Raw genomic sequence first — 27,750 nt, 5'->3', positions numbered from 1 at the left:
GCAGATACTTTAAATTTAGCTTAAGCATGACCTAAAAAAAAAACAATCAGTTTTATCTCCTTTTATAACTGCTCTAACTACGTAGAGACGGAAGGGAACTCTGGTCAATTGTTTACGTTCTCTTTGCCTTTCTCAGATAAGATACAATAACCTCCTAAGTCCAAATTGGGATAATCGTTGTTTAAACTAGCAAGACAAACTCTTGCCTAGGCCAATTTAATTAAAAGATAGTACTTTCAAAAACATTTTTTAAAATGTTTATTTATTTCTGAGAGAGACAGAGACAGAGTGCCAGCAGGGGACGGGCAGAGTGAGAGGGAGACACAGAATCCGAAGCAGGCACCAACCTCTTTCAGCACAGAGCCCAATGCGGGGCTAGAACTCATGAACCATGAGATCATGACCTGAGCCAAATTCGGAAGCTTAACAGACTGAGCTACCCAGGCGCCCCTAGATACTACTTTAAAAACAAACAAACAAGCAAACAAAAACATATGTTTCACTCTGAATGAGTGTTGCCATAAGCAGCAATCCCCTCACACCTTTTGTAGGAACATCCCCTTCAAAAGAGGACGGAGGCTAACTTGGGGGTATATACTCCTCAGGGAAATGAAAGGCTCCGAATGCACACTGGGAAAAAGAACTGTCCTGAGGGGTATGAAATAGGAATTTTTGCTTTGGAATCTCCAGGAAAAGCAACTATTTGCCCTGTTTTATGATGATTTAATGGATGATGGGCAGAATTTAAATTTGGAAAGCAATGTTTTCTGATGATAGAAATGGCATTGCCACTTATGACACTTTAATTAGAAGTTTCCAGGCAAATATTATGATGCCCTATGTTCATTGCTTTTCATGTTTTAGAAGTTTATATATATTTAAAGACCTAAGTTCCAGGGAATGTTTCAAAATTACCAGTTGGGAAAAAATACATTGGCCCAATATACTCCATACCTTTTTTTAAAAAAATGTTTATTTTTGAGAGAGAGAGAGAGTGAGCATAAGTTGGGGAGGAGCAGGGAGAGAGGGAGACACAGAATCCGAATCAGGCTCCAGGCTCCAAGCTGTCAGCACAGCATCACCCAAGGCTCGAACACATGAACCAAGAGATCATGACCTGAGCTGAAGTCAGACACTTAGCTGACTGAGCCACCCAGGCACCCCCAATATATTCCATACCTTAATGAAAAAAAAATGAAATAACATATGGAAATAAACTCAAAAGAAAGTCACAACACTCATATGATCTAACATTAATGCTGATTATATAATAAAGTGTAATAAGAGAAGAAGGTCAATACCTCTTATCTTTTTTTAGGTTGGGATTTAATTCAGCTTTCCAGGCCAAAATTTACTTGTAAATGTGTTGAACAAAAGCAGGTATTGTCGTTTTGGCATATGTCACCAATCACACTTAAAAAGATGATTTCCCATGGGGTACCTTTGGTCTACACTTGGAAGAAGAGATGTGAATTTGAACCTCACTGGTTGTATCTAAGCATCTGGCTCAATGTCCTTACTGGATCAGCATGAATTATTCAGCTTATTCAATCTGCTTTATTGCAATGGAGTTATCTACTCTGTGCATGATTTGTGGCTGCTAAGAAGCTCTACGTTGAGATCCATATTGGCTCCCAGACATCGACAGGTGTCAGTGTTTCGAACTAAAAGCTAATTATTAGGTCACACATAACTGGCTGTGGAAGGAAGATGGGCTGAAGGGAGAAAGCTGCATGTATTCAAAGACTGCTTATAACACTACATGGTCTAACAATGGATACACATTGGAAAGAGAGTAATTATTAAAACCTAGAAAGATGATGAAATCTTGGATTTATTCATATCAAGCCTCAATGGATGCATGAAAATGTTAAGAATATAATATTTTGGTATTTGGTGAGTCAATTCTTTGTTTACTTGGGTCAGATTTATTAAATATACTTATCAAACAATTAATAAATTTTAGATGATGGCCTGTCTTTATAATTGGTCTTATGTTCTGTAACTTTCTGGAAAAAAAAAAACAACACTGGATTTATTCTGCTTGCATTATCTTCATCGCCAACACACACAGGAAAGAAAATCATGCTGAGTAAATATGCAACATGACATCCTCTATTTTTTTACTCATGAAATTGTTCCTTCAAAAAGTAATGCCTATTTTTTTCTGTTAATCTGCCTAAGGTATGCTATCATCTTTTAAAAGGAAGTTGTGAAAAAAAGGATTCCAAATTACCATAATACGGCTTGAAAACGGCGACAAAGAAATATGACTATCTCCCTGTAGCAACAAAAAATTAAAGTTTTGAGATCAAAAGCCAGATAGTCTAAAAGATTAAAGCATTCTTTATTAAGCTGCACAATAAACGAATTTCCACCAAAGATGAATCCCTCTACTCTTGCCACGTCATGGACAACTTTTGTTCAGGTATGCACCTGTTTTCATAATTCTAGGACAGATAAGCTCATTTCTAGTTCACAAAATATCCGATCAGTCCACATCACAGTAGTTGGGAAGTTAACGTGGTCCATGGATGGGTAAGTGACGTAAGCTGGCAAGTCAGACTTAAGAGAGGGCTTTTGTAAGATGTTAGGAGGGAAGGATTTCTTCTCTTCCTCCTAAAATATGACAAAGACCCCTGACATATTTCACCTCTGAGGGGAAACAGCGTTAAGGCTGATACTAAAAACATCCTATTCCAGAAGCGTCTTTATTTTCCGCTGTAGTTCTGATAAATAGGGATTTCCTTGGAAGGTAGAGAGCTTGCTGATGCAGGAGGCAAACCATCCCACTGCTTCAACATACTGGTTTATGGTATGTCCTGGAGGAATGCTCAGTGTGAGGAGGGCCTTAAAGGGCTTGGCCATGTACTGGGTCAACGGGACACTCCATATACGGTCTTGGGGGGACCACAATACATCCTATGAAAATGCGTGAAGTACTATTTATGACCTATGATAGTGAACTTGGAAAATTCTGGCATATGCTCACTGTAATCTTCTCCACACTCTGTCAGAATAGCTACCCATTTCGGTGAAATGAGTAGGGATGAAATGAACCACTGTTGCATTTTAATTCTGAGGAACATCTGATTTTGCCATTATGTACTGTTGTTTATTGACACATGACATTTCCACAGACAAAATCTTTCATTACATAGATAGCTTGAACATATAATTGTATAGTATAGAAAATAAACTTTTTGGTATTGTTCTCAGCATTTAATAATGTAAAACTAGTGACAAACATCTTTAGAAAAAAATAACAAAATAGTCCTTCAGTATTAAAATTTCTTCCTAAAAAGCATCGGGTCAAAGTTGGGGGGGGGGTGATATGTTATTAATGCATAGATGAGTTAGGCATGAATAAAATGAATCTAATTCCATCTCTTATAGTAAACCAAACTATTTGAAACCTGCAGGTCACTGTTTATCACAGGTCAGTTAAACACACACACACACACACACACACACACACACACACACACCATATTCTGCCTTTTCATGGTTCTGTGGTTTCTGGTGATGCAACTTTCTAAATAACGTAAACCTGGGATAGAAACAACACACGGCATACTTACCAGGTGGTTTTTTTATGCCACTTTGCTGAATGCAGAATTAATATATTTGGGCTTTTTATTGCTTGAGTAGAAAGTGCTCCTTACTTATTATTTTATGTTTATAATATAGAAATTAAAAAAAAAGCACAAAAAGTTTTTGAAATGGCATACATCACACTGTGGTAGTGGTTGATTTCCTCAAGATCGTCTTCTGTGGTTTTGGTGCAGTGGAAGGAGGCACAGTTGCAGGTCTGAGAGGGGGGAAGCTGTGACTGTGGCTTATTCCCAGTCCCCCATTCTCTAGGGGGAAAGGAGGGAGGTGGGGTGGAGGAGGAAGCGGGGGGCCTGGGTGAGGAAGCTTTCCCAGTGGGTGGACAGGTTCGCTGTGTAAGTGGACCTCCCTGTTTTTTATGTTATACCGGGGGTCGCAGTCCGGACAGTAGCCATGGTACTGCACTTTCTCATTAAACCGAACTCGTTCCCGAGGTCCTGGCTGGAGACACCTGTCTTTTTCAGGTCTGTGCATCAGAGGCTGTGCTGGAGCCTTGTCCAAGGTACCGGGGGGGATGCAGCAGACATCTCCGTTGGGAATTTTGTTCGGCGGCCCTGGCAAGCCTCCGTTTCGCAGAAGGGTTCCATTGGTCTTTAGAGGATTGACGGCTGGCACCACTCTTTGGGGGTCGTCACACTTCACAGGTGTCAACCGTGGGGGAGGCGGCGGAGGGTTTGGCTTTCTCAGGACGGTGAGGATAGCAGAGGGGTGTGCGGGGGGTTTAATGAGAGGGGCATTGGCCTGCACTTTGATCTTCTCTATGCTCGAGGCCGTCGTGCCGCTGGAGCTACTATTCAGGGTGTCCGTCTTGGAGCTGTCGGTCATCTCATCCTCCAGCTGTAGGTCAGAGGTCAGGGTATCAATCTGGTCAACCACCTGGTGGAAAGGACAAGGTAACTGTGGTGAAGAATGACCCGAAGCAAAACATCCTAGAAACGATGTCTCCCTGTCTAGCTGTAATCGGCTATGTGAGTCTTAATGAATACTGGATTGTGGATTCCACTGTTGCTCAATGTTACCATTAAAGAAATTTATAGAATGGTTACCATAGGAGCGTCGACTGTTTGATAACCTAAGGATTTCACATGCCTGCCATATAATATATGACTTACGTACACATTCTATTCCCGACTCTGCTGAACCCACCAAAGATAAAAACATAACTGATGCACAAACATAACTTATTTTTAATATCAAGGGGCAGGGACTTTCTCCCGGCTCAGCATGTAGAAACCTATGGGACAAACACTAATCTCGTGCTAAAAATGAGAAAAGCCAGCTACTCTGCAAAATCATCACTTTTCTTGAGACCATCACAGAACTGAGATCACAAGGATTCCCAATGAACTGAACCGGAAAGAGTCTCCAGCCCTCTATGGAGAGAAAGGACACAATGACTGCTTCACCTCTGGCAAGTCACAGGAAACAGGCAGCCTCCATGAAAGCGAGGAAACAGCTAGAACTTGAATGAATAATTAAAGGTGGCGTATGTGCTATCATGACAATTTAGAATCCCCAGGAGCTCAGACACAAAACAGTCTGTCTTCACTCATTCCATGGGCCTCTCACATGGGGTGATGAGGGTGAGAATAGAATGAATGACTCCCTCCTGGGCACACAGGCATAAAACCCCAGGTATTTCCCAGATCTCTGTCCCTTATAAAACAGATCACTTAAGCATTAAAGGAAGAGGTTTAAAAAAAAAAAAAAAACAAAAACACCTGTAACATCTAAGACACAGGCAACAGTCTCCTGCTTCTGAGAAGGGGTAGGAACCGCAGCTGTTTGACTTTGGGGAAGGGGGCAGGAACTTCTCTTGGACCCGGGAACTTAGGCTACAGATGTGTGCTATCACTTTGAGGAGGGACTCAAGTCACAGAATCTCGAGACCTGCCCTAGACACAAAGCAGAGTCAGGAGCATCAATGAGTCTTGCAGAACCATCAGACCATGATGCATGCCCCTACCTAATGAAGGAGAATTGATGTGAAGACAGAGAAGTCGGAGGGAGCACCTAAGGCAATGCAGTTCTAAGGATGTTTGGCAAGGTCACCGGGGGGTCATGGTGTTAAAGCCACTCATGGAAGGAATCTAGCATCACCCATAACAGGCTTGCCTTAGGGTCTCAGTCCTGTCCAGTCATTGTCTGGGGGGCAGCTCATGGGAAGCAAAGCATGTGCTCAAATGCTGGGTATCAGAACACAGTCATTTATACTCCCTGGGTCAGAGATCTCCGAGTCCATTCTCAGGGTTGCCATCAATGAGGATGGAAAGGTTACAGATTACTTTTTAAATAATTCATTTTTGTAGGGAGATAGTCTTTTTTATCTCACATCTCCATATGCAGATTTTTCTCTCCTTATTTGGGCCTAGGTTTGTTCAACTGTGAAGTTGGCTCTTTGACACATGGTGGCAGAATTGGGCTCAAAATGAAAACATCCAAAGCATCCAGAATTTAGGGAAGAGGTAGAGATTTCACTTCTTCCTCATGAGGGTCTGAAGTGACTGCTTCTTGCTACTGCTGCCAGAGCTCAGCCTTCTATTTTAGCTCCTAAGTACTGTATATGTTAAATCCACTTCTCTGCATTTTCATTTCTTTGGTCCTAGTCTGAGCCACCATTATTTACCATATGGGCTCTCCAAAGTCACCTTGCTTCCCCTTTTCATTTCTGTAGCGTCAGTGGATTTTTTAAAAATAGAAATGCGCTCTTGTCAACTCCCTGCTTAAAACCTTTCAGTGCCTCTTTATTTCTCCTGTGAGAAAGATCAATTCTTAACACTGTCTCCAAGGTCTTGTATAGTCTCACTTCGGTGTTGTGCTGGTCAATGTTTAACAGCTGGTTTTTAAAGGTATAAGGGAGTTCTGATTTGAAAAGTGTGCCAATTTCCTTGGTGTAAACTCCCACTGTGGTCAATTTCAAGTCAGTAAATGTGACATCACTGTGTGTGAGGTTGGAAAGCAATGCACAGTTGCACATCATTATAAGATGTTTCTACCATGTGGACAGAATAGGCAAAAACAAACTCAGGAGAGGGGTGCCTGGGTGGCTCAGTCAGTTGAGCGTCCGACTTTGGCTCAGGTCATGATCTCACGGTTTGTAGGTGTGAGCCCCATGTCAGGCTCTGTGCTGACAGCTCAGAGCCTGGAGCCTGCTTCGGATTCTGTGTCTCCCTCTCTCTCTGCCCCTCCCCTGCTCATGCTCTGTCAATCTCTCTCTCGAAAAATAAATAAACATTAAAAAAAATAATTAAAAAAAGAATAGATAACCCCAGGAACACAAATAACACTAAAATATAGTAAAATAATTACAAATGACTTGGGATAATTAGAAAACCTTTATTTTTAATGTAATTTATTTAATATGAGTTTATATACTTCTATTTTTAATAATGGGTATTTAGCAGGTGGCTCACACAAAATTTCTGAAAATATAACCCTGGTCCTTTTTAGCCAGTACAAGTCGCAATTGTACTGTACAGAGATAACACATCACCACCATCTCTCCTCTTCAAATGACTATCTCAACTCTAATAAATCCCCCTTTTTTAAAAAAATATTTATTTTGGGAGAGAGACAGAGTATGCGCATGCACGAGCAGGGGGAGGGGCAGACAGAGAGAGGAGAGTGAGAACCCCAAGCAGGCTCTGTACAGTCAATGCAGAGCCCAGTGTGAGGGGCTTGATCTCATGAACCATGAAATTATGACTTGAGCCAAAATCAAAAGTTGGACGCTTAATCAACTGAGCCACCCAGGTGCCCCTAAATTTCCCTTTTCCTTTCTGTTCTCAAACCTGTCAGGTCTTCTTTTAGACCCTCATCATTGCCAGTCTGCTTCCTGCCACAGGACATTAGCACATACTAATTTTTCTTCTTGAGATGCTGTGTCAAGTCGCAATAAGTCTTTGTAACAATACTACTGCAATTTCCTACTACAACTACTACCATCTGACTGCAATTTCCCATAGAGGTCATGTTAATTTGTTAAATATTCCCAGGAAACCCTATTTCTTTCATTCAAAGCATTCACATACTTTTTGATTGTTTAGTAGTAGGAAGAGTGTTGGAAGAGTCTTCCCTCTCTAGACTCTAATTTCAGTGAGATCAGAGACCTTGTTTGTTTTTACTCCTGTAACCTAAAGGCCTAACATAGTGAATGGCACTCAAAAGGGGCTCAATAAATACTTGTTAAATAAATGTATCGAGGGTTATTTCTTTAGTTTAACAGTGAATGAAAACATGTTATATCTTATTTGATTCCTGAAGTTGTTATTTTTAAAAGACACATCTGCTCAGTTATTCTAGAATAAAAGAGGGGACAAGGGATCTATTCAGAAATGATCCAGAGCTGGTTCCACATTCTGCAGCTCTAGCCCAGACACCCTGGAAATTCAAGGGGCAGGGCTGCTAAACAATGTGAGAGATAGAGGGACAGTTTCGGCTCACAGGCACTGTATGCTATTTAACATGGGGAGACTACTGACCCTGAGCCTTTTATCGCATTAAATATCTGCAGAGAAGGAGGGAAAGCTGGTCTACTCTGAAGGAAGTGAAGCTCATAGTCAAAGATGAATTAGTACTGCCCGGGTCTCTGATACAAGTGAAACCTTGATTGAGAGTAACCTGTTCTGCGAATGTTCCTCAAGACGAGCAAACATTTCTAATAAATTTTAACTTGGTAAACGAGTGATGCCTTGCAATACGAGCAGTATATGATGCCGAATGTCACATGATCACAGCTGAGCCAATGGTTTTTGAAATTCGCTTTGATAGACGAGTGCTTTAGGTTACAAGCATGTTTCCGGAACAAATAATGCTCACAAACCAAGATTTTACTGTAGTTTCGTAGCTCCTGCCTGGTTTTAGTCTCTACATTGTTATTTCCTGAGTGCCTACAAAATGTCAACAGAATAAAAAACTAAAACCGACAAAATGTAGTTGACCCTTGAACAACACAGGTCTTAGGGGTGCTTTTTTGCACCCACCATTGACTGGAAGCCTTACTGATAACATTAACAGTTGATTAACATACAGTCTCTATGGTATATACATTATATACTGTATTCTTAGAACAAAGTAACCTGAAGAAAAGAGTTTATTAAGGAAATCCTAAGGAAAAGGAAATACATTTACACTATTGTACTGTACTTATTGAAAAAAAATCAGCATATAAGTGGACCCACATGACTCAAACCTGTGTGGTTCAAGCGTCACCCTTACTGCTCTCAGGGAGCAGGGAATCTAGTGCAAGGGCCTGGCTTTAATTAGATACTCAAACAAACAACGGTCACAGTACAAATGCCCCAGGAGTTCTGAATGACAAATCAAGATACTACAAGAGGAGAATAAAAACACCTCATCAGAAAAATCAGCAAGGCCTCCTGAAGGATGAGTGGCTGTTAACTAGTAGGAGAGGCGTGATTCCAGAAGTCCACTCAGGAAAGAGCCTGACAGAGGTCCTTCGACAGAAGACAGCGCCTGAGGGTGAGCAAAAAAAGAATACTCTAGGCTGAAGAGCACCGTGTGAGGCCCGAGAGCTAGCTAGCAGTCAGGTGGGAGAGTCCTTGCCAAGTGCTGATCAAGTATCATATTTTTCAAGGGTTCCAGAAGTGAGAGAAGCGATGTTCCAAGAGACAATGAATGGCTACTTTTCAAGAATGGAAGCATCACCTGATTCAAGAAGTACACAAACTGAAAGAGTTTCAACAGGACAATAGAAACAAACCTACAGTCAGACATACCATAATGAAAACACAGAACACAGAAGGGTGGAGTCAAGGGCAGGCTGCCCAAAAGGAACCACAATGGCAAATTAATTATTTTGCATCGAAGCTACTTGGGAACTAGCCCAGTGGTTACTTGGGAACCAGGCCACAAGGACACTCAAACCCTCCTATGTCCCATGAAAGCAGAAAATAAATCTTTTGTATCAAAAGCACCCTCCCTGTACTAAGAAGTAAAAAGGCAACCTTATCCCCAGAGATAGGAACTTCAAAGACAAGAAAACTGTAGAAACAAACCTGAATCACTAAATTCTACTCCTAGAACCAAGACTACACTACACATTAACTAACCCGAATTTAAATAAAATCTTGGAAGAAAAAAAAAATCTTGTTACTTTTTTACCAGTTTATCACCTGAGCCCAAATTCTGCTTAGAATTCCTTAACTAATTAAAGTTCTCAAACATCTGCTTTTTTTATCCTGTCGATTCTTAAAGAATTCATTTCTCTTTGTCTAAAATGTATAAAAACTGCCTGCCTTAGTCATCTATTTGGGTATATTTCATTACTGGACTTCCATGTACACATAATAAACATTTTTTTGTTTGTTTTCTTGTTAATCTATCGCACATCAATTTCATTCCTCAATCAGCTAGAAAAACCCTGTGAGAAAAGGAGGAAATGTCTCCTTCTCCTAAGAAAGTAATGATAAAAAATTTTACAACAATAAAGCAAGAGGCACCAAATATGTATTGAGTAACAAAAATCAGGCTGACTGATTTTCAAACAAGCAAGAGAAGTCAAGGAAAATTTAGGAATATGTTTCATAATGAAAGAAAGCCATCGGAAATATAGCTGAACTCTTTTGTAAAAGTGAGGGTGAAATCGACATTGTTAGACAATGAAGACTGAGAGAGTGTGCTTTCCACAGCTCAGTGTTGAAAGTACTGATAAAGGACAATTCAGAAATAAGTAAAAAACCAGAAGAAAGGGCTGGAATACAAGCAGCATAGATGAGCAGAGACATTGTAAAATAATAAAAGTGTGCATTTATTACAAAACAATAATATACTAATGACTAGTTTGAGAGAGGAGAAAAATGTGTAGGTAAAATACTAGGGAAAGTGACATCTGATTGGAGAACAATCAAGAGTGAAAGCATTTTCAGCTCACAGTATTTGTGTGTGTATAAGGAATCACTAGCTATCTGATACTGATTATGATTCATTAAATCAAGAACGCATATGAAAAAATTTTAGGGACACTACTGAAATAATAGACAAATGTATACTTTCTAAAATAATGTAAGGCTGGGGACGCCTGGGTGGCTTGGTCGGTTAAGCCTCCGACTTCGGCTCAGGTCATGATCTCGCGGTCCGTGAGTTCGAGCCCCGCGTCGGGCTCTGGGCTGACAGCTCAGAGCCTGGAGCCTGTTTCAGATTCTGTGTCTCCCTCTCTCTCTGTCCCTCCCCTGTTGATGCTCTGTCTCTCTCTGTCTCAAAAATAAATAAATATTAAAAAAATTTTTTTTAAATAATGTAAGGCTGAAAACGCGAGTAAGAAAAAATTAGCAAATTCTAAAAAGGCAGGAAAAAAAAGCACAGCAAACAAAAATCTGCAGAAGATAGAAAAACTTCAAATATATTAGTAATCATAATAAATATAAGTAGATTACAATAATTTATTCAAAAAGGGACATGGATTGACATAAAGTGACACCCATAAGATACATCAGGCAAATAGTCTCATGAAACCTGATACCGCTCTACAAACACTAAGCCAAAACAATCTAAATTTTTCTTAAAACACTATTGTACTAATTTAGGCAAAAAAAAAAAATGAAGCAAACTGTAGAGCTTATGTACACATGAAAACTGGAAAAAATGATATGAAAAAGTAACTGACACAAGGCAAATGCCAAATTTCCACAAATCATGAAAATGCGAATGACCTCACAAGTAATCAAGGGAGGGCAAACTGAAGACAAATGCAATAGCCTTTCTTACTCAATAGTTTGTGAAAACAAAATAATCTGATAATTCCAACCGATGATGATGATGTGGTGGATAAACGGGAACTTCATACATTGCTAATGCCTATATTAATTCAGTCTGTTGGGAAAATGTTTGACAACATCCTATAAAGTGGGTAAGGTCCATATCCTACAACATAGGTCTTTTATGAACAAAGCCTACACCACTCCAGAGGAACTTGAAGAGATGTGCATAGGGTTGAAGAAGCATAGTTCCTTGCAGGCTGTTTGTTTTCTCATAGCATAAGACTGGAAACAGTCTAAATATCTGTTAGCGAGTGACTGGGTATGAAAACATAAAGTGGTTCAAAGGAAGTAACTAGAACTATATGTATCAGCAGGGGTCAATCCCAAAAAACTAATGTTGAATGTAAAAAAGTTAAAATATACATACTCAGTATGTCTGTCTTGTTTATATAGAGAAGGGTGGTTTCATTTATATAATGTGAAAATAAATAATACACGTCAAGTTTAGGCAAAGAGAAACGGGAATGGATATCAAGAGGCAGCAGCCCTACAGCTAAAACACTTTATTTCTTTTAAAACTTAATGTAAAGTCAAGGTGCCTGGGTGGCTCAGTGGGTAAAGGCTCCAACTTCGGCTCAGGTCCTAATCTCACCACTTGTGAGCTCGAGCCCCGCACCCAGCTCTGTACTGACAGCTCAGAGCCTGCAGCCTGCTTGGTATTCTGTGTGTGTGTGTGTCTCTCTCTCTGTCCTTCCCCCGCTCGCTCTCTGTCTCCCCCAAAAATGAATAAACGTGAAAAATATAATTTAAAACTTGATGCCAAGTAATTTTGATAAAGGGTTAACATTTCTTAAGCCTGGGTTACATTCATTACATTAATTTATTTATTTTCTGTCACGTGTGAAACATTTTACAACTTGAAAATAAAATAAATATTTAACACTGGTTAAATAAAGTTAGAAAGAAAGAATATAAGTAATTCTTAGAGCTGCCATGTGGAGAACATATTGAAAGGTGCTGAGGTTTATTTGCTTGGCTGGTTAGATTCTATGGCAGCCAAGCGAGAGAGGAATAAATTAGCTAGACAAGGAATACACTGTGTCCTTATAATTATGCTTCAGTGTTTCCTGAAACTCTTTTAAAGTATCATATTGCAACGAAAGGAATCATAATCACAGGCACGATGGAATTAAAGAGAAAACAAAATGAGAGAAAGTAGGACTAGAGGGACAGATTATTGGCAGATATTGGGAGGTGAGAAGAAACAAGACATTGGTCATCAGTCGAAGAACAGGCACACCTAACCGTTAGACGCAAAGGACAAACGTGTGCCTCAAACATGAAACTGAGCCATCTGTCTAATTGTGGCTACTCAGGTCGAGAGAGGAATCTGCTAATGGCATTGGCAGAGAGAGCTAAAGAAAGGACAAGGGCAGGTGATGTGCTTGATGATTCTAGCAGGTTCTGGTTAACATCACATACAAGGAAGCTATGGTTTGATTGTAGAATAATTAAGAATAATGGTAACTGTGATTTAGGAATCGCATAAGCTCAAGGTTTTCATGTCTGGGGAATAGCCCTAAATATCTTCGTAAAAGAGAAGCAGATTTGGCAGAAATGAAGTGATCATGTGATCTAAGTTATTTGTGGAAATCCAAAAGTCATTTCTATTAATTCTATAAATACTAAACTACGAAGAATAAAAATAAAGACGATGTAGAGTAATCATTAGAGTGAAATTTGGGAGAAACAGATTTACCCAGAATGAAAAAAGGAATTAGGAGATCCTTTACCTATGTTCTCATGTGGCTTTATCCTTTTGTTAATTCCTTTTTATTATATCCTTTCATTATTTTATTAACAGATTGGAATTATCTATTTATATGTGTTCCACTCAGACCATGGAAGCATGGATTTCCATCTTTGTTTCCCTGGCAGAGAGAACTGATTGCACAGAATAGGTAATATGCTGGGTGAGAGAACTGGACAAAAGTAGTCTCTGGGAGAAAAGTCATGTCTTGACCTCCTTTCCATCCCTCCTTCCTAGCTTTCCCAGCTGGGGTCTGGTTTTCAAGGTCTTCAAACTCACCAATTTCAGATGGTTTCAGGAAGGCACAAAGGAGTGGATTAGGCAGAGAAAAAGGAAGGCAGAAATAAAGCATTGGTGACACGTGACAACCTCTCCTCCTATGTTGTTGACTCTTCAAGCCTAGCTCCACAGTTTGGCACAGAGAACATTTCAGTCACTCTCCCAAACAATGAGGATACTTTAAGTGTTATGTGTATCTTTAAATATCTGTCTATATTGCTCTAGATGTATTTAGAACTTTTCTAAATCCTACTTATCTTGTTTAAATAAAAACCACATAATACATAGTTCAATTGCCTCAAAAACAAAGAAAATGATCTTTAAATTTGAGTGAATCTTTCTCTAGGGTCTCTTCAGTAACAACTCTCAACTATAAGCATTTCAATTACAAAGTTAATGAGAGGAAAGAAAGAATTTAACCCCAACTTGAGTCTATACAAGAAAATTTATGCATTCTTCTAAGGTCTTTGATGTTGATTTGTCAAAATAACCACATTTTAAATATGTGGCATCAGAAGCAAAGATCTAAAAAGAGAAATGAATGGGAGTCATAGGAATTTCTACCAAGAGAAAGAGAGAGCTGAAAACATTCCCTCCCCATAGCTATAGACCATGCTCAATGGTGGAATTTGAGAAACTGAACAGAAGACCGTAGGGGAAGGAAAGGAAAAATAAGTTGCAAGCAGAAGTAAAGAAGTAAACAAGATTGAAAACAAAAACAACACCATCATTCCTGTCAACCCTGATCGATAGAAAAGCAAGATAAAGCTAGAATGCAATGTGTCTTATTTTCTGTGTGTTCAGTTGGGTTCAACAAATATTTCTTAGGCAAATACTATTCATCTGTTATTACATGAGGCACTGAGGACTAAAAAAAAAAAGGCTTTTTGTTTAATAGGGACTGATATTCTGTACTTAGTATCTTCCTCTCCAAATCATATTTAAATGAGAGTACAGGGGGAAAAAAGCAACAAATTCAGAAAATTTTCTCAAAGTGGGGTATATATATGGATCAGAGATTTTTATAAATACATGGATGAATTAATAAAAAGGTGGAAAAAGCACTGATGGAGCCTCAGAAGAATTTCAGATCTGCAAGTGGGATATAGACAGAGCGAGAGTGAGAAGTAACGTAAAAAGTAGAGTGTGAAGCTATTGAGTGGCTGTAATTCACAGTGGAAAACACTGTGTCGAATGGCCTCATGCTCTTTTAAGGGCAGCAAGGTTAGCAACATGGTAATAGTCCATACCCCAAAGAAAACCTGAGATTCTAGCTATAAGGAAATTGAACAATGTGTCTGGATAAGTAGGCTGAGTGTAGTTGGTAACTCAGAGCAGAACTCTTCTCCATTATGTTTTAGTTGGGAACATGCTGGAACTGAGGTAAGGACAGCTAGTTTCTCTCTATCCACATACTCTGAAGTAGTGGACACCCAAGTGACATATTCAGAACATTCAATCATCACTGTGCCATCCTATTATGGGAAAGACTACAAGACATCTATATACTGTAAATATACGCCTGAGGATCATAAGATAATTTGGGGTAAACAATAGCACAAAAGAGAAAAATCAGGATGAATGTATAGATCAATACTGAAGATGAAACTGCCATTATTAATGAGCCAAAGAGAACTTTACAGTCACTCTAATTAATGGGCTACAGAGATTTGAGAATGTCTTGCAGCTATAAAATAAGAACACACAGTTATAAAAGAATACAGCAGACATAAGAGAAATACTGGGAATATAAAACATAAATGCTAAATTGAAAAAGATTCATAGAAAGCCTGATAGATACAATCTAAGAAATATTTGCAACCATAAAACAAGAATTTTTTTTTTTTTAATGAAAGGAAAATACAAGAAAAAAGTTAAAAGACATGGAGAGCAAAAAAATCTATCCTGGGGCTCCAACTGGTTGGGAAGTTCCAGAAAAAGGCGGTGGTGAGGGATATGTGATATGGCAATGGTCAAAGTATTAATAACAGAAAAGAAATTCATAGTTGATTATACAACTGGACCTTCAGTAGGAAAGCATCAACTGAGGGCTCATCAGGATAAATGAAAAAGAAAACAAATTCGATCATCTACAAAACTAACCCAGGACATGCAGAAAGAAACAAAAGTGAGATAACCAGGGCGCCTGTGTGGTTCAGTCAGTTAAGCATCCAACTTCAGCTCATGTTATGATCTCACATTTCACAAGTTCGAACCCCCCATCAGGCTCTGTGCTGAGAGCTCGGAGCCTGGAGCCTGCTTCAGATTCCGTGTCTCCCTCTAACACTTCTGCCTCACTTGTGCTCTGTCTCTCAATAAATAATAAACATTAGAAAAAAAAAGAAAATGAGATCACCACAGTTCCTTAGGATGAATGAATGATGAAAAATATTTTTACCAGTAACTTCAAAAGTTCTGGTTAGAGCGATTTCAGCCCCAATTCCACAACTGGCTAAATTAATAACTCACTGTAAGTGAAAATTAAAATATTTTTAGATATTAGGAACAAGGCCAGTTTACATCCCTTCTGTCTGCTCTTCAAACATGAATAACCTACAGTAACACAGTAAAATGGAATCCAAGAAAGGAACACCTCATTAGAACCAAGAAACATTATAACACAGAAACGTGAAAGCAAACAATTTAAGAATGACTTGTGCCACAGACCTAAAAACCAATTATTTTAAATGAAAACAGGGAACCAGAAAGCTCCAAGAAAAAATAATAATGGATTATATTCAACAGGTCATATAATTGGAAATTGGTAACACAGCAGTGATATGGGGCAGTGTGGTTGGTTACAATTGTGTAAGAAGAGAATTCATTTGAATCGTGAATTGAATTTCCTTCTGGGAGGCTTCAGTTTAGAAACATATGTTTAAAATCATTTCCTTACAAGTTCATTAACACTGCTTCATTCTATTTTTACTATTAAGATTATTGGTTATTGATTGATCTCTCCAACGTATGGAAAAAACAAAGGATCAATCCTTCATATTCCATAAAAATAAGCCAACTAATATGAGTTGAGGTTAAAATAAAAGTGTCTGAGGGGCGCCTGGGTGTCTCAGTCGGTTGGACATCTGACTTCGGCTCAGGTCATGATCTCCCCATTTGTGGGTTTGAGCCCCGCGTGGGGCTCTGTGCTGACAGCTCGGAGCCTGAAGCCTGCTTCCAATTCTGTGTCTCCTTCTCTCTCTACTCTTCCCCCGCTCATGCTCTGTCTCTCTCTGACTCTCAAAAAATAAATAAATGTAAAAAAAATTTTTTTTAAGTGCTTGAGCATATTACCTAGGTAGAAAATAAAGACAAATAGCTAAAAGGGGTTATGTCTGGGGAAAAGGACTAGATATTGGGTAAAGATGATAAAGTGCCTTGGTACATCCTTATGAAGAACCTGATTTGGAGATGAGGATATGAGTGCATGTAACTAGCTTGATAATGGTTAAAATCAGACCCAAGAAAATCTAAGATAAAGGATGAACGAGTCCTACTTCTTGCCCATAGAGGCGAATCTTTATGATACATTGCACGTTAACAGGATTTGCAAGTATAGAAAAGCAGGAGTGATTTACTCTTTCCAAGCAGGTCAATTGGCAGCATTGGTCAGAGATAGTTTCAAGTCAGATGACACCTGGGAGAAGACTCGAATGATAAAATAAAATTTGGAGGAAAAGGAATTTCTTGGCAGAGGCAACAGCATGAAGGTATGAAGTACATGTTTTTTTTTTTTTTAAGTTTATTTATTTATTTTTAGAAAGGGGGGGTCGGAGAGGCAGAGAGAGAGAATCCCAAGCAGCCTCTGTACTGTCAGTATGGGGCTCAAACTCATGAACCATGAGATCATGACCTGAGCCCAAATCAAGAGTCGGACGCTTAACCAATGGAGGTACCCAGGCACCTGTGAAGTACAAGTTTTCATGTGTTCCTAAAGAATGAAGTAGGAAATGGCAAGAGAACATGACACAAGGGTGAAAACAGATAAAGGCCAGGTTGGGTGGGGGTGGGGCGGTAGGCCACATTAAGGAGTTTAAATGCCATAAATTGCAACATTAAAGGTGAGTCCTCAGAAGGTTGAGGTTTATGGCACCGTCAAAAACAAAACAAAACAAAACAAAACAAAAAAGCATGAAGTTAGTGCTTTGAGGGAGAAATACAGACAGACACACGTTTCAGTAGGTTCATTTCCTTTAAGTTATAACTTACTTTACAGCCAGAGTATTGATAGTATGTAGAGAGCCTGTATCTAACTACAAAATTTAATTCCATACATTATTTGTCCAAAAATGTTAATGGACCCTGGTAGCCTTGGAAAATCACACATTTCAACAGGTCATGTTACTCGAACCATTAAATCATCCAAAATTTTTAACTCTATAATTTTCAATACCAAGAAGTTTGATTTTTTTTAAGCCCATAACACGAAAGTACCTGATTTCATTTAAATCACTTCCGCATAGAACTGTAAGCATTTCTGAGATGCTCCCGAAGGAAGTAGAAATCTTTCCGATGATTATATAGGCATACTTCATTTTATTATTGTGATTTGCTTTACTGCACTTTGCAGATATTGCAATTTGTACAAATTGAAGGTCTGTGGCAACCTGAATCGAGCAAGTCTGTTGGCATCATTTTTTTTAAGTTTATTTATTTATTTTGAGAGAGAGACCTCAAGCAGGGTAGGGACAGAGAGAAAGGGAGACAGAGGATCTGAGGTAGGCTGTGTGTTGAGAGCAGAGAGCCCAATGAGGGGCTCTAACTCATGAACTGCGAGATCATGACCTGAGCCAAACTCAGATACTCAACTAAGTGAGCCACCCAGATGCCCCTGCTGGCATCATTTTTCCAGCAGCATTTGCTCACGTCATGCCTCTGGTGTACATTTTGGTAATTTTCACTGTATTACAGTTTCATTGCTGTTATATTTGTTAGGTTGATCTGTGACAAAGTATCTTTGATATTTCTATTGTAATTGTTTTGGGGCACCATAAACCATGCTCATAAAAGATTATAAAATTAATCAATAAATAGTGTGTATGTAGGGGCACCTGGGTGGCTCAGTCGGTTAAGCAGCCGACTTCGGCTCAGGTCATGATATTGTGGCCCATGAGTTCAAGCCCCACGTTGGGCTCTGTGCTGACAGCTCAGAGCCTGGAGCCTGTTTCAGATTCTGTGTCTCCCTCTCTCTCTCTGACCCTCCCCCGTTCATGCTCTGTCTCTCTCTGTCTCAAAAATAAATAAACGTTAAAAAAAAATTAAAAAAAAATAGTGTGTATGTTCTGATGGCTCTACTGACCTGCTGTTCCCCCATCTCTCTCCCTCTCCTTGGGCCCCCCTATTCCCTGAGACACAACAATATTGAAATTAGGCCAAGTAATAACCCAACAATGGCCTGGAGGTGTGTAAGTGAAAGAGAAAGCCACACACATGTCACTTGAAATCAAAAGCTAGAGATGATCAAGCTCGGTGAGGAAGGCACATCAAATGCTGAGAAAGGCTGAAACCTAGGCCTCTTGCATGGAACAGCCAATTGTGAACACAAAGGGAAAGTTCTTGAAGGAAACTAAAAGTGCTACTCCGCTAAACACATGAATGATAAGAAAGCAAAACAGTCTTCAGGGAAAGTCTTACTGGTCTGGATAGGAGATCAAACCAGCCACGACATTCCCTTAAGCCAAAACTCTCATCAAGTCTATGAAGGCTGACAGAGGTGAAGAAGTTACAGAAGAAAAGTCTGAAGCTAGCAGGTGTAGGCTCATGAGGTTTAAGCAAAGAAGCCAGCTCTCCAACATAAAACAGCAACAAGAAGCAGGAAGGGCTGGTGTAGAAGCCGGAGCAAGTTATCCAGAAGATCTAGCTAAAATCATTCATGAAGGTGGCCACACTCAACAACGTATTTTCACTGTAGATGAAACAGCCCTGATTTTGTAAGAAGACGCCATCTAGGACTTTCACAGAGAAGAGAAGTTGGTACCTGGCTTCAAAGCATCAAACGACAGGCTAACTGTCTTGTTAGGGGCTAATGCAGCTGGTGACTTTAAGTTGAAGCCAGGCTCATTTACCATTTTCAAAAATCCTAGGGCCTTTAAGAATTATGCTAAATGCCTGTGCTCTATAAATGGAACAACAAAGACAGGATGACAGCACATATGTTTACAACATGATTTACTGAATATTTTAAGCCCACTGTTGAGAACTACTGCCCAGGAAAAGACAAAACAAAAATAACAACAAAAAAAACTCAGGATCCCTTTCAAAATATGACTGCACCTGGTCACTTAAAAGCTCTGATGGAAAGATACAATGAGACTGACACTGTTTTCATTCCTGCTAACACAAAACCATTCTGCAGCCCATGGATCAAGTCTTCGTTATTGAAGAAACACACTGCACAAGGCTATAGCTGCCATAGACAATGATTCCTCTGACATATCTGGGCAAAGTGAATAAAAAATCTTCTGGAAAGGATTCATCATTCTAGATGCCACGAAGAACATCTGTGATTCACTGGGAAAAAGTCAAAATATCAACATTCACAGGAGTCTGGAAGAAGTTGATTTCTACTCTCATGGGAAACTGTGAGGGGTTCGAGGCTTCAGTGGAGGAAGTCACCACATTATGGTAGAAACAGCAAGAGAACTAGCATTACAAGTGGAGCCTGAAGATGTAACTGAACTGGTGCAGTCTCATGATGAAACTTTTTAACAAAACTTTTGAGAGAGAGAGAGAGAGAGAGCATGTGCGCACACACGAGTGAGCACGCAAGTGAGCGAAGGGCAGAGCGAGAGGGAGAAAGAGAATCCCAAGCAGGCTCTACACTGTCAGTGCAGATCCCAACATGGGGCTTGAACTCCTGAGCCGTGAGATCATGACCTGAGCCAAAATCAAGAGTTGGATGCTCAACCGACTGAGCCACCCAGGCATGCCTCATGATAAAACTTGAATGGATTATGAGATGCTTTTGATGGATGAACAAAGAAAGTGGTTTCTTGAGATGGAATCTACTCCTCAGGAAGATGCTGTGAAGGTTACTGAAATACAACAAAGGATTGAGAACATGACGTACACTTAATTGATACGGCAGGGGCAGGGTTTGAGAAGATTGACTCCAAAGTCAAGAGTGTAGGTAAAATGCTATCAAACAACATCACATGCTACAGAGAAATCATTCATGAAAGGAAAAGTCAATGTGGCAAATGACACTGTGGCCTCACTTTAAGAAACTGCCACAGCCACCCCTCCCTTTAGCAACCACCCCTGTGACCACCCTGACCCATCAGCAGCCATCAATATCAAGGCAAGATATTCCATCAGCAAAGACATGATAACCAGCTGAAAGCTCAGATGATGGCTAGCATTTTTTAGCAATAAAATTGTTTTAAATTAAGGTATGGACATTGTTTTTTTAAGACATAATGCTATTGCACACTTCACTGACTACAGTATAATGTAAACATAACTTTTATATGCACTGGGAAACCAAAAAGAAAAAAAAAAAACAACTCATTTGACTTGCTTTATTGGGATATTTACTTGATTGCAGTGTTCTGGAACTGACCCCACAATATCTCCGAGGTATGCCTATACACAATTTCTCATGGTCACATGCCAGCTAAATGCTTACTCTTTAGAATAAATGTAAAACAATTAGGGGAGACAAAGTGCCATTAAAACATAGCTTAGCTTCCTATAATTAAAATGTACTACACATGATGTAAGTCCCACATTTACTTGTCTATCAGTTTCAGCAAGCGATGTATTTATGACTTTTCTTTCCCCTGTAACAAACATTATCCGCAGATTATAATGGCTGAAATGCCTTTACTAACTTTCATAAGGTATCATGTTATTTTAACAGGCAACATGCTTCCACAGAGACTGCTTGTAAAGTGTGGAAAAGGAAACATTCCTCATTATAATTGCTTTAGCAACTTTATAGATGTAAAAGACTCATCTCCTTGCACTTTGTGAGTATACACTTCGATAAGATTCCATTATGTTAACAATATTCAAGATGAGGTTGTAACTCATGTTAATGGAAGTGTACATGTTAGCACAAGCATACAGCTCTAAATCTCTCTTTTTGCATTTGTAAAAGTGTGAATGAAATAAACCTCAGGTTGTGCATTATGCTACCTACTGATGTTAAACTAGCTCAATAAAAATATTCTGTAAACATCATGAGTAAGGTTATATGAGCAAAACCCCCTCTCTACCCAATTCACCCTTCCATTTAATCTATTCCCTGCACTGCAGTCAGGCAGAGCTTTTAAAAATGTATATATATATTTCTTACATACATTTATACAACATAAATAAACCTTACGTGGTATCCTATTGTTAAGATGCAGGACAAATACTTAGTAAGGTCATAATATCCCTCAGATCAGGGTCCTGTCTTCCACACCAGCATGCCCCAATGCTACTTTCCTCACTCTTTTCTCTTTTAATTTCATCCAGTGCTTCAAAGATGTTAAGCTCCGATCTCTGGATCTTTGCAGAAGTCATTGAGGGAGAATCCAGGAATCGGCATAGAAGTCTACCAAGACAGAGGCATTCCCCATTGTTTCCTTCCACAAAACACACACCAAATACACACACACAGTCTCACACACTTTGCCTACCCTTAAAACATTAGCCCACATTTCTCCTCTTCAAGGAGCCCTTCCAGAATGTTCTCAAGTCTTATACCACAGTCCTAGAGCTCCGATATCTGTGCTTCCCAGCACACACCACACACGAATATAGTGATTAACTGTGCATTTAGCTGTTTAATGCCTGTCTCCTTGGTGAGAATATAAGCTCCCAGAGGGCAGGGCATCCCATGCCTTTGTCTGGAACAGACATTTTATTGAATGAATAAATAACAAATACTTTAAAAATCAAATGAAAAATACCAGAACAAAACATTTTTACATAGGTACTGCTTGCAGTTTGGTGCATATTTATAAAGTTTTGGGGTGATGAACTTGGACTGTAAAAAAAAATGATATTCATGAGATTTCTCACTTACCTCTCCTAATATATTATATATATATAAATAATAAAACAAATAATCATTTTAAAGTTTTAAAAAATTAAAAATAATATATTAAAAAGATAAAATTTAAAAATAATAAAAATAAAATATTTAAAATAATATATTTTAAAATAAAATAAAAACTAAAACTGACATAAATAAAATAAAATAATAATAAAATTAATAAAAAATAAAATATATATTTAAAATAATTTAAAAATAAATTAATAATAAAATGATAAAAATAAATATATATTTAAATGTAAAAAATAATAAAAGCACATACACATATATATGCATATCTTAAAAATATGATACTTTCAGACACAGCTCTCTTGGAGAGAAGACACTAAGAGAACACATTAAAATAAACTTGTGGGGTGCCTGGATGGCTCAGTCGGTTAAGTGTCCAACTGCGGCTCAGGTCATGATTTCATGGTTGGTGAGTTCAACCGCTGCGTCTGTGCTGACAGCTCAGAGCCTGGAGTCTGGATCCTACTTCGGATTCTGTGTCTCCTTCTCTCTCTGCCCCTCCCCTGCTCCTGCTCTGTCTCTCTCTCTCTCAAAATAAATAAACATAAAAAAAATTAATAAACTTGTAAGATTACTGAAACAATTCATTTATTGACACTTCTAAAGAAATATCTACATATACATTAAAGTGACATTTTGACATATGTTTTCATTTTGCACATCTCAGATACTAAGCTAGATGTTTAGTATATAACACAAAGGAAGAAGAAGTTAGCAAATTAGATCATTTTTTGTCTCAATTCCCCTAGAATCCATGTGGAATATGAAATTATTTGTCAAAAACATCAGGAAAACTCTGGTACTCCTTTCCATGGTATCTCAAGCACATAATTACACTACAGAAATAATAGCATGTATCAAACACTCAAAATAATGGTACTAGAAATGTTGATGTTGATACCACTATTTGATTTGAAGGGAGGTCATTTGGATGTGATTTTAATGCAGACTCACTAATTAATGCAATGGTGAAAGTGAGTCTTTCCTTTCTGATGTTAGTTCCCAACTTTGTCAATTAAAAAAAAAAAGAGAAAAGAAGAAAGAAAGAAGGAGACGTGTCTGTGCCATCTGTGATAAGTGCTGTAATATAAGTAGGGATAAAATAATTTGAGAGGAGAGAGGGAAGAACAATGAATTCTACCAGAGTGGGAGAAAACATGTCAGGGAAGGTCCTGGAAGCGTGAGTGGCTGGGTGTGTGTGTGTGTGTGTGTGTGTGTGTGTGTGTGTGTGGTGGGGGAGGGTGCGTGCACTGGGGACACATGAAGGGTCAAGACAGGAAGGGAGAACATGGGTAAAGACAGAAAGGGAAGATGATGGAGGTGAAGAAGTGGTAAAATGTGTTAAAGTGCCTTCAATATCATGCTAAATACCATGAGTTTGGCTTTTATCTGGAAAAAAAAAAAAAAAGCAAGATTTGAACAGAAAAGTGATGCGAGCATCTATGATTTCACAGACCCCTGAGGAAGTAGAAAGACGTTGCTATAAAGTAAGTCATTAAAAAAGATTACTCTCGTCATAAGCAAACCTAGGGATAATTACAGAAAATGATGCAAATGGGAAGGTTATATTACATTATTTTTGCATTAGTGAAAACATGTGAAAATCTCATCTCTGAAGAAATCTTTCCTAACTAGAAACTACCCGGTCTAACTCAATTATGATGAGAGCATGCGTAGCATGAATGTACACAGGGACATTATCTGTGGTTTAATAAAGGTGTGCGAGCATTCTGAGAGTCCCCTCTGTGCCTGAGCCTGAGCACTCTTAATGGAATAAGGTGAGTTGTATTTGGAAATATAACACCTGCATGTCTAATGTAATGAACCAGAATATACAAGATGGAAGAGAAAGAAGGAATTTAAAATTTGGAATTCTTTTAGAATTAGCTTTCTGAGCATCTGTCTTCATTGTCACACGACTCTGGAGATACTTTATAAAAATAAATTACACATAACTTGAAAAACAATGAAAATTTTCACCAAAGAGAACCAGCAGCCACTTAAATGTGCTAGGACTTTGGAAAGTTATCTTTCAGGGTTCCCGTTCTGTTGAAAATTCCCTGAAAGACTTCAATGTGAATTTTTTTCTTCACAAAAACAGAGATTTCATAGTTTTCATGGCAAAAGCTATTCCTATGGGTTAGTTCTAACAACACTGTTGGCAAAGGTACTATACATCTACATGTTCTGCATATGGTATTTGGATAAGCAAAATGTAGAATATTTTTCTAACACTTTTAAAATATTAAGACAATGAATACATGAAATTTGCATTACTGTGAATTTGCATTACTGTGAATTTGCATTACTGACTACTTTTTACTTTTCACAATAACCTTGCCTTCCCCACATCCAGTTTCAAATATTACATATTTTGCTTATAGTTAGGATAAGATTCTTGCATTCTTTATATAACTACATTTAAAACTTTGCAATTACGCAGTTAAACTTTTGGAAGCCATAAAACCTTGTTTATCTTCACAATTATAGTATCATTGGTTTAAAAAAAAAAAAAAAGCAAAGCCCCCTAGTGGCCAAAATTATATTTATAGTAAAACCTTGGTTTGGGAGCATTAACTTGTTCAAAAAACATGCTTGTAATCAAAGCGAATCTCAGGAACCATTAGCTCAGTTGTGATCGTGTCACATTTGGTGTCTCATATTGCAGGACATTTCTTGTTTATCAAGTTACAATGTATTTGAAATGTTTGCCCTTCTTGTGGAACGCTGGCAGAACAAGTTACACACAATCCAAGGCTTTACTGTAGTTCTGTAAGTCACCAAATTCCCTATTACTATTAAAAAAATTAATTAGCTTATTTGTTACATTGTTATTATAAAATGCAGTTTTGTCAAAGTAAGATTCTCTCTTCTCCTGAGGTCTAATTTAATGAAAAGATGGAACAATTGTGCTATGTAAGTTAATTTCATTAAGAAAGGGATTTTTAAGAATGTTCCATGTAGTATGAAATTATGAGAGTGTAAACCATATGTTCTGTAATTTCAAGATCTAATACATGGATCTTGAATTAATCATAATTATGTATATGGATTTTAGAACATACTATTTTCATGTATGTTAACCAATAGGTAGGGAATGGTGACTAAATATTCCTGGAGATTTGTAAGATCTAGCCATTCAGGGGTGCCTGGATGACTCGGTCGATTAACTGTCAGACTTCGACTCAGGTCATGATTTCACAGTTTGTGAGTTGGAGCCCCGCATCAGGCTCTGTGCTGACAGCTCAGAGCCTGGAGCCTGTTTCAGATTCTGTCTCCGTTTTTCTGCCCCTCCCCCACTGGTGTCCGGTCTCTCTCTCTCTTTCTCTCTCTCTCTGTCTCTCTCTCTCAAAAATAAACACTAAGAAAGTTAACAACAATAACAACAACAACAAAAAAAGATCTAGCCATTCAACTTTTATTTTCTTTTGCAGAAGACTAGGGTTAAACATTAACATGAGAAATATATGAGGAATGTTCAGAAAGTAATACAGCATTTTCAAGCATCCCACAAAGTCGAGTGGTCGGATCCTACAGGAGGAAGGCATATGCATATACTGCAATAAATATAGTGAGTAGCAGTGAATACCACTGTGGAAAGGGAACAGAGAAAGACAGTCCTGTCTTGCCCGTTTTGAAAGATTTCAAGAGAAGCTAGAAAGATTGATTTTTATGTGCAATTGACAGATTTTTCAAGCAATGGTGCAATGAAAAAATAATTGTTCAGGCCAATCCCCCGTATTCAGGCATTATCCAGCTGACACATCATCATTTGGGGACCTCTGGCTTAACAGACTCAGTGTCATTACATGGATATACCCCAGAATTAGTCTTTTTCTACACAATTGAAAAAATATTTTGGACAAACCTTTCTCAAAATTGAAATACCCGAGCAGTGCCTGAGCGGCTAAGTCGGTTATGCAGCTGACTCTTAGTTTTGGCTTAGATCACCATCTTGCAGTTTGTGACTTCGAGCCCTACATCAGGCTCTCCACTCTCAGTGTAAAGCCTGCGTCAGATCCTCTGCCTCCCTCTCTTTCTGCCCCTCCCCTGCTCGTACTCTCTCTCTCTCTCAAAAACAAAGAAAAACATTAAAAAATTTAAAATACCCAAATTAGCCTTTCTCAAACAATAAATTAACATAGGGCATATCTCTTAAAACATTTTTATTCAACCTTGTTATGGCCTTATCACATGTAGAAAGATGTGCACATATAGGCTTTCTTACCAGGACTGTTGCAGGAATATTTTATGACACAAGGATTTGCCTTCTTGATACATTTGCTGTTCTAATAGATATACTACTGAATACCATTACTGTTTAAAGTAAGTCAATTTTCCAACTTCCATATTTGCAATTGGTAAACAAAAGTTACCTTCAGTCCATCTCAGAACAGGATATAATGTCGGCTCAGGTCATGGTCTCACAGTTCATGGGTTCTAGCCCCACGTCAGACTCTGTGCTGACAGCTCAGAGCCTGGAGCCTGATTCAGATTCTGTGTCTCCCTCTCTCTGCCCCTTGCCCACTCACACTCTGTCTCTCTCTTTCAAAAGTAAATAAACATTAAAAAAAAAAAAAGCAGAGTTTTCAAGATAGGAAAGAGTGAAGGTTTAACTTGAAACGTCGTAATATATGATTTTCTAATTAATGTGTATCTTTCTAAACTCCTCAGAATGCTTCTTTTCCTAACCTTCAAATGCCCCTGTATGAGAGCTAGGTAAAGAACAAAGTCTACTTACTTAAGACAGCAAGACAGATAGACAGCATTTCCCGGAAGCAATACAAAGGAAAATTTTCTGGGTGATAACAAATGGGGGTAGGAGGTGTGCACTGAATGAAAATGTAAATGAGAAGACCATTCATTGTTTTACTTTTTAAACCCTGTTCAACCTTTTCAACCTTTTTTAGCGCATGCATGCATTACTTTTACTCATACAAAGGGAAGTCGCAGTGAAAACTTACCAAAGGAGAATCCCCTTCTGCAGTAACAAATAAAACAACAAATAGGAAAAACTCTTGAGAGCAGACACTGCAGAACAAAAGAGGTGCAATTCATGGTCTTAAATTAGAAATACTATCAGCTAGGGGCGCCTGGGTGGCTCAGTCGGTTAAGTGTCTGACTCTTGGTTTCAGCTCAGGATCAATGATCCCACAGCTCATGAGTTTGAGCCCTGCCATCGGGCTCTGTGCTGATGGTGTGGAGCCTGCATGAGATTCTCTCTCTCACTCTCTCTCTGCCCCTACCCTGCTTGTGCTCTGTCTCAAGATAAATAACTA

At 38.7% G+C, this 27,750-nt stretch overlaps 1 protein-coding gene across 2 annotated transcripts in view; it reads right to left on the bottom strand.

Moving 5' to 3' along the window:
- Window positions 1–2,328: 2,328 nt before the first annotated feature.
- PRR16 (proline rich 16) overlaps window positions 2,329–27,750 on the bottom strand; it is a 202,103-nt gene continuing 176,681 nt past the window's right edge. For both annotated transcript variants that reach the window (XM_032592718.1, XM_032592720.1), the window contains exon 2: window positions 2,329–4,488. In XM_032592718.1, coding sequence (XP_032448609.1) covers window positions 3,733–4,488 — 756 coding nt within the window. In that variant the 3' untranslated portion in view covers window positions 2,329–3,732. The remainder of the gene's footprint in view (window positions 4,489–27,750) is intronic.

This window comes from Lynx canadensis, chromosome A1 (assembly GCF_007474595.2).
Source record: "Lynx canadensis isolate LIC74 chromosome A1, mLynCan4.pri.v2, whole genome shotgun sequence".
NCBI lineage: Eukaryota > Metazoa > Chordata > Mammalia > Carnivora > Felidae > Lynx > Lynx canadensis.
Note: the sequence above shows the minus strand (reverse complement) of the source record. Positions and strands in the feature narration are given on the sequence as shown.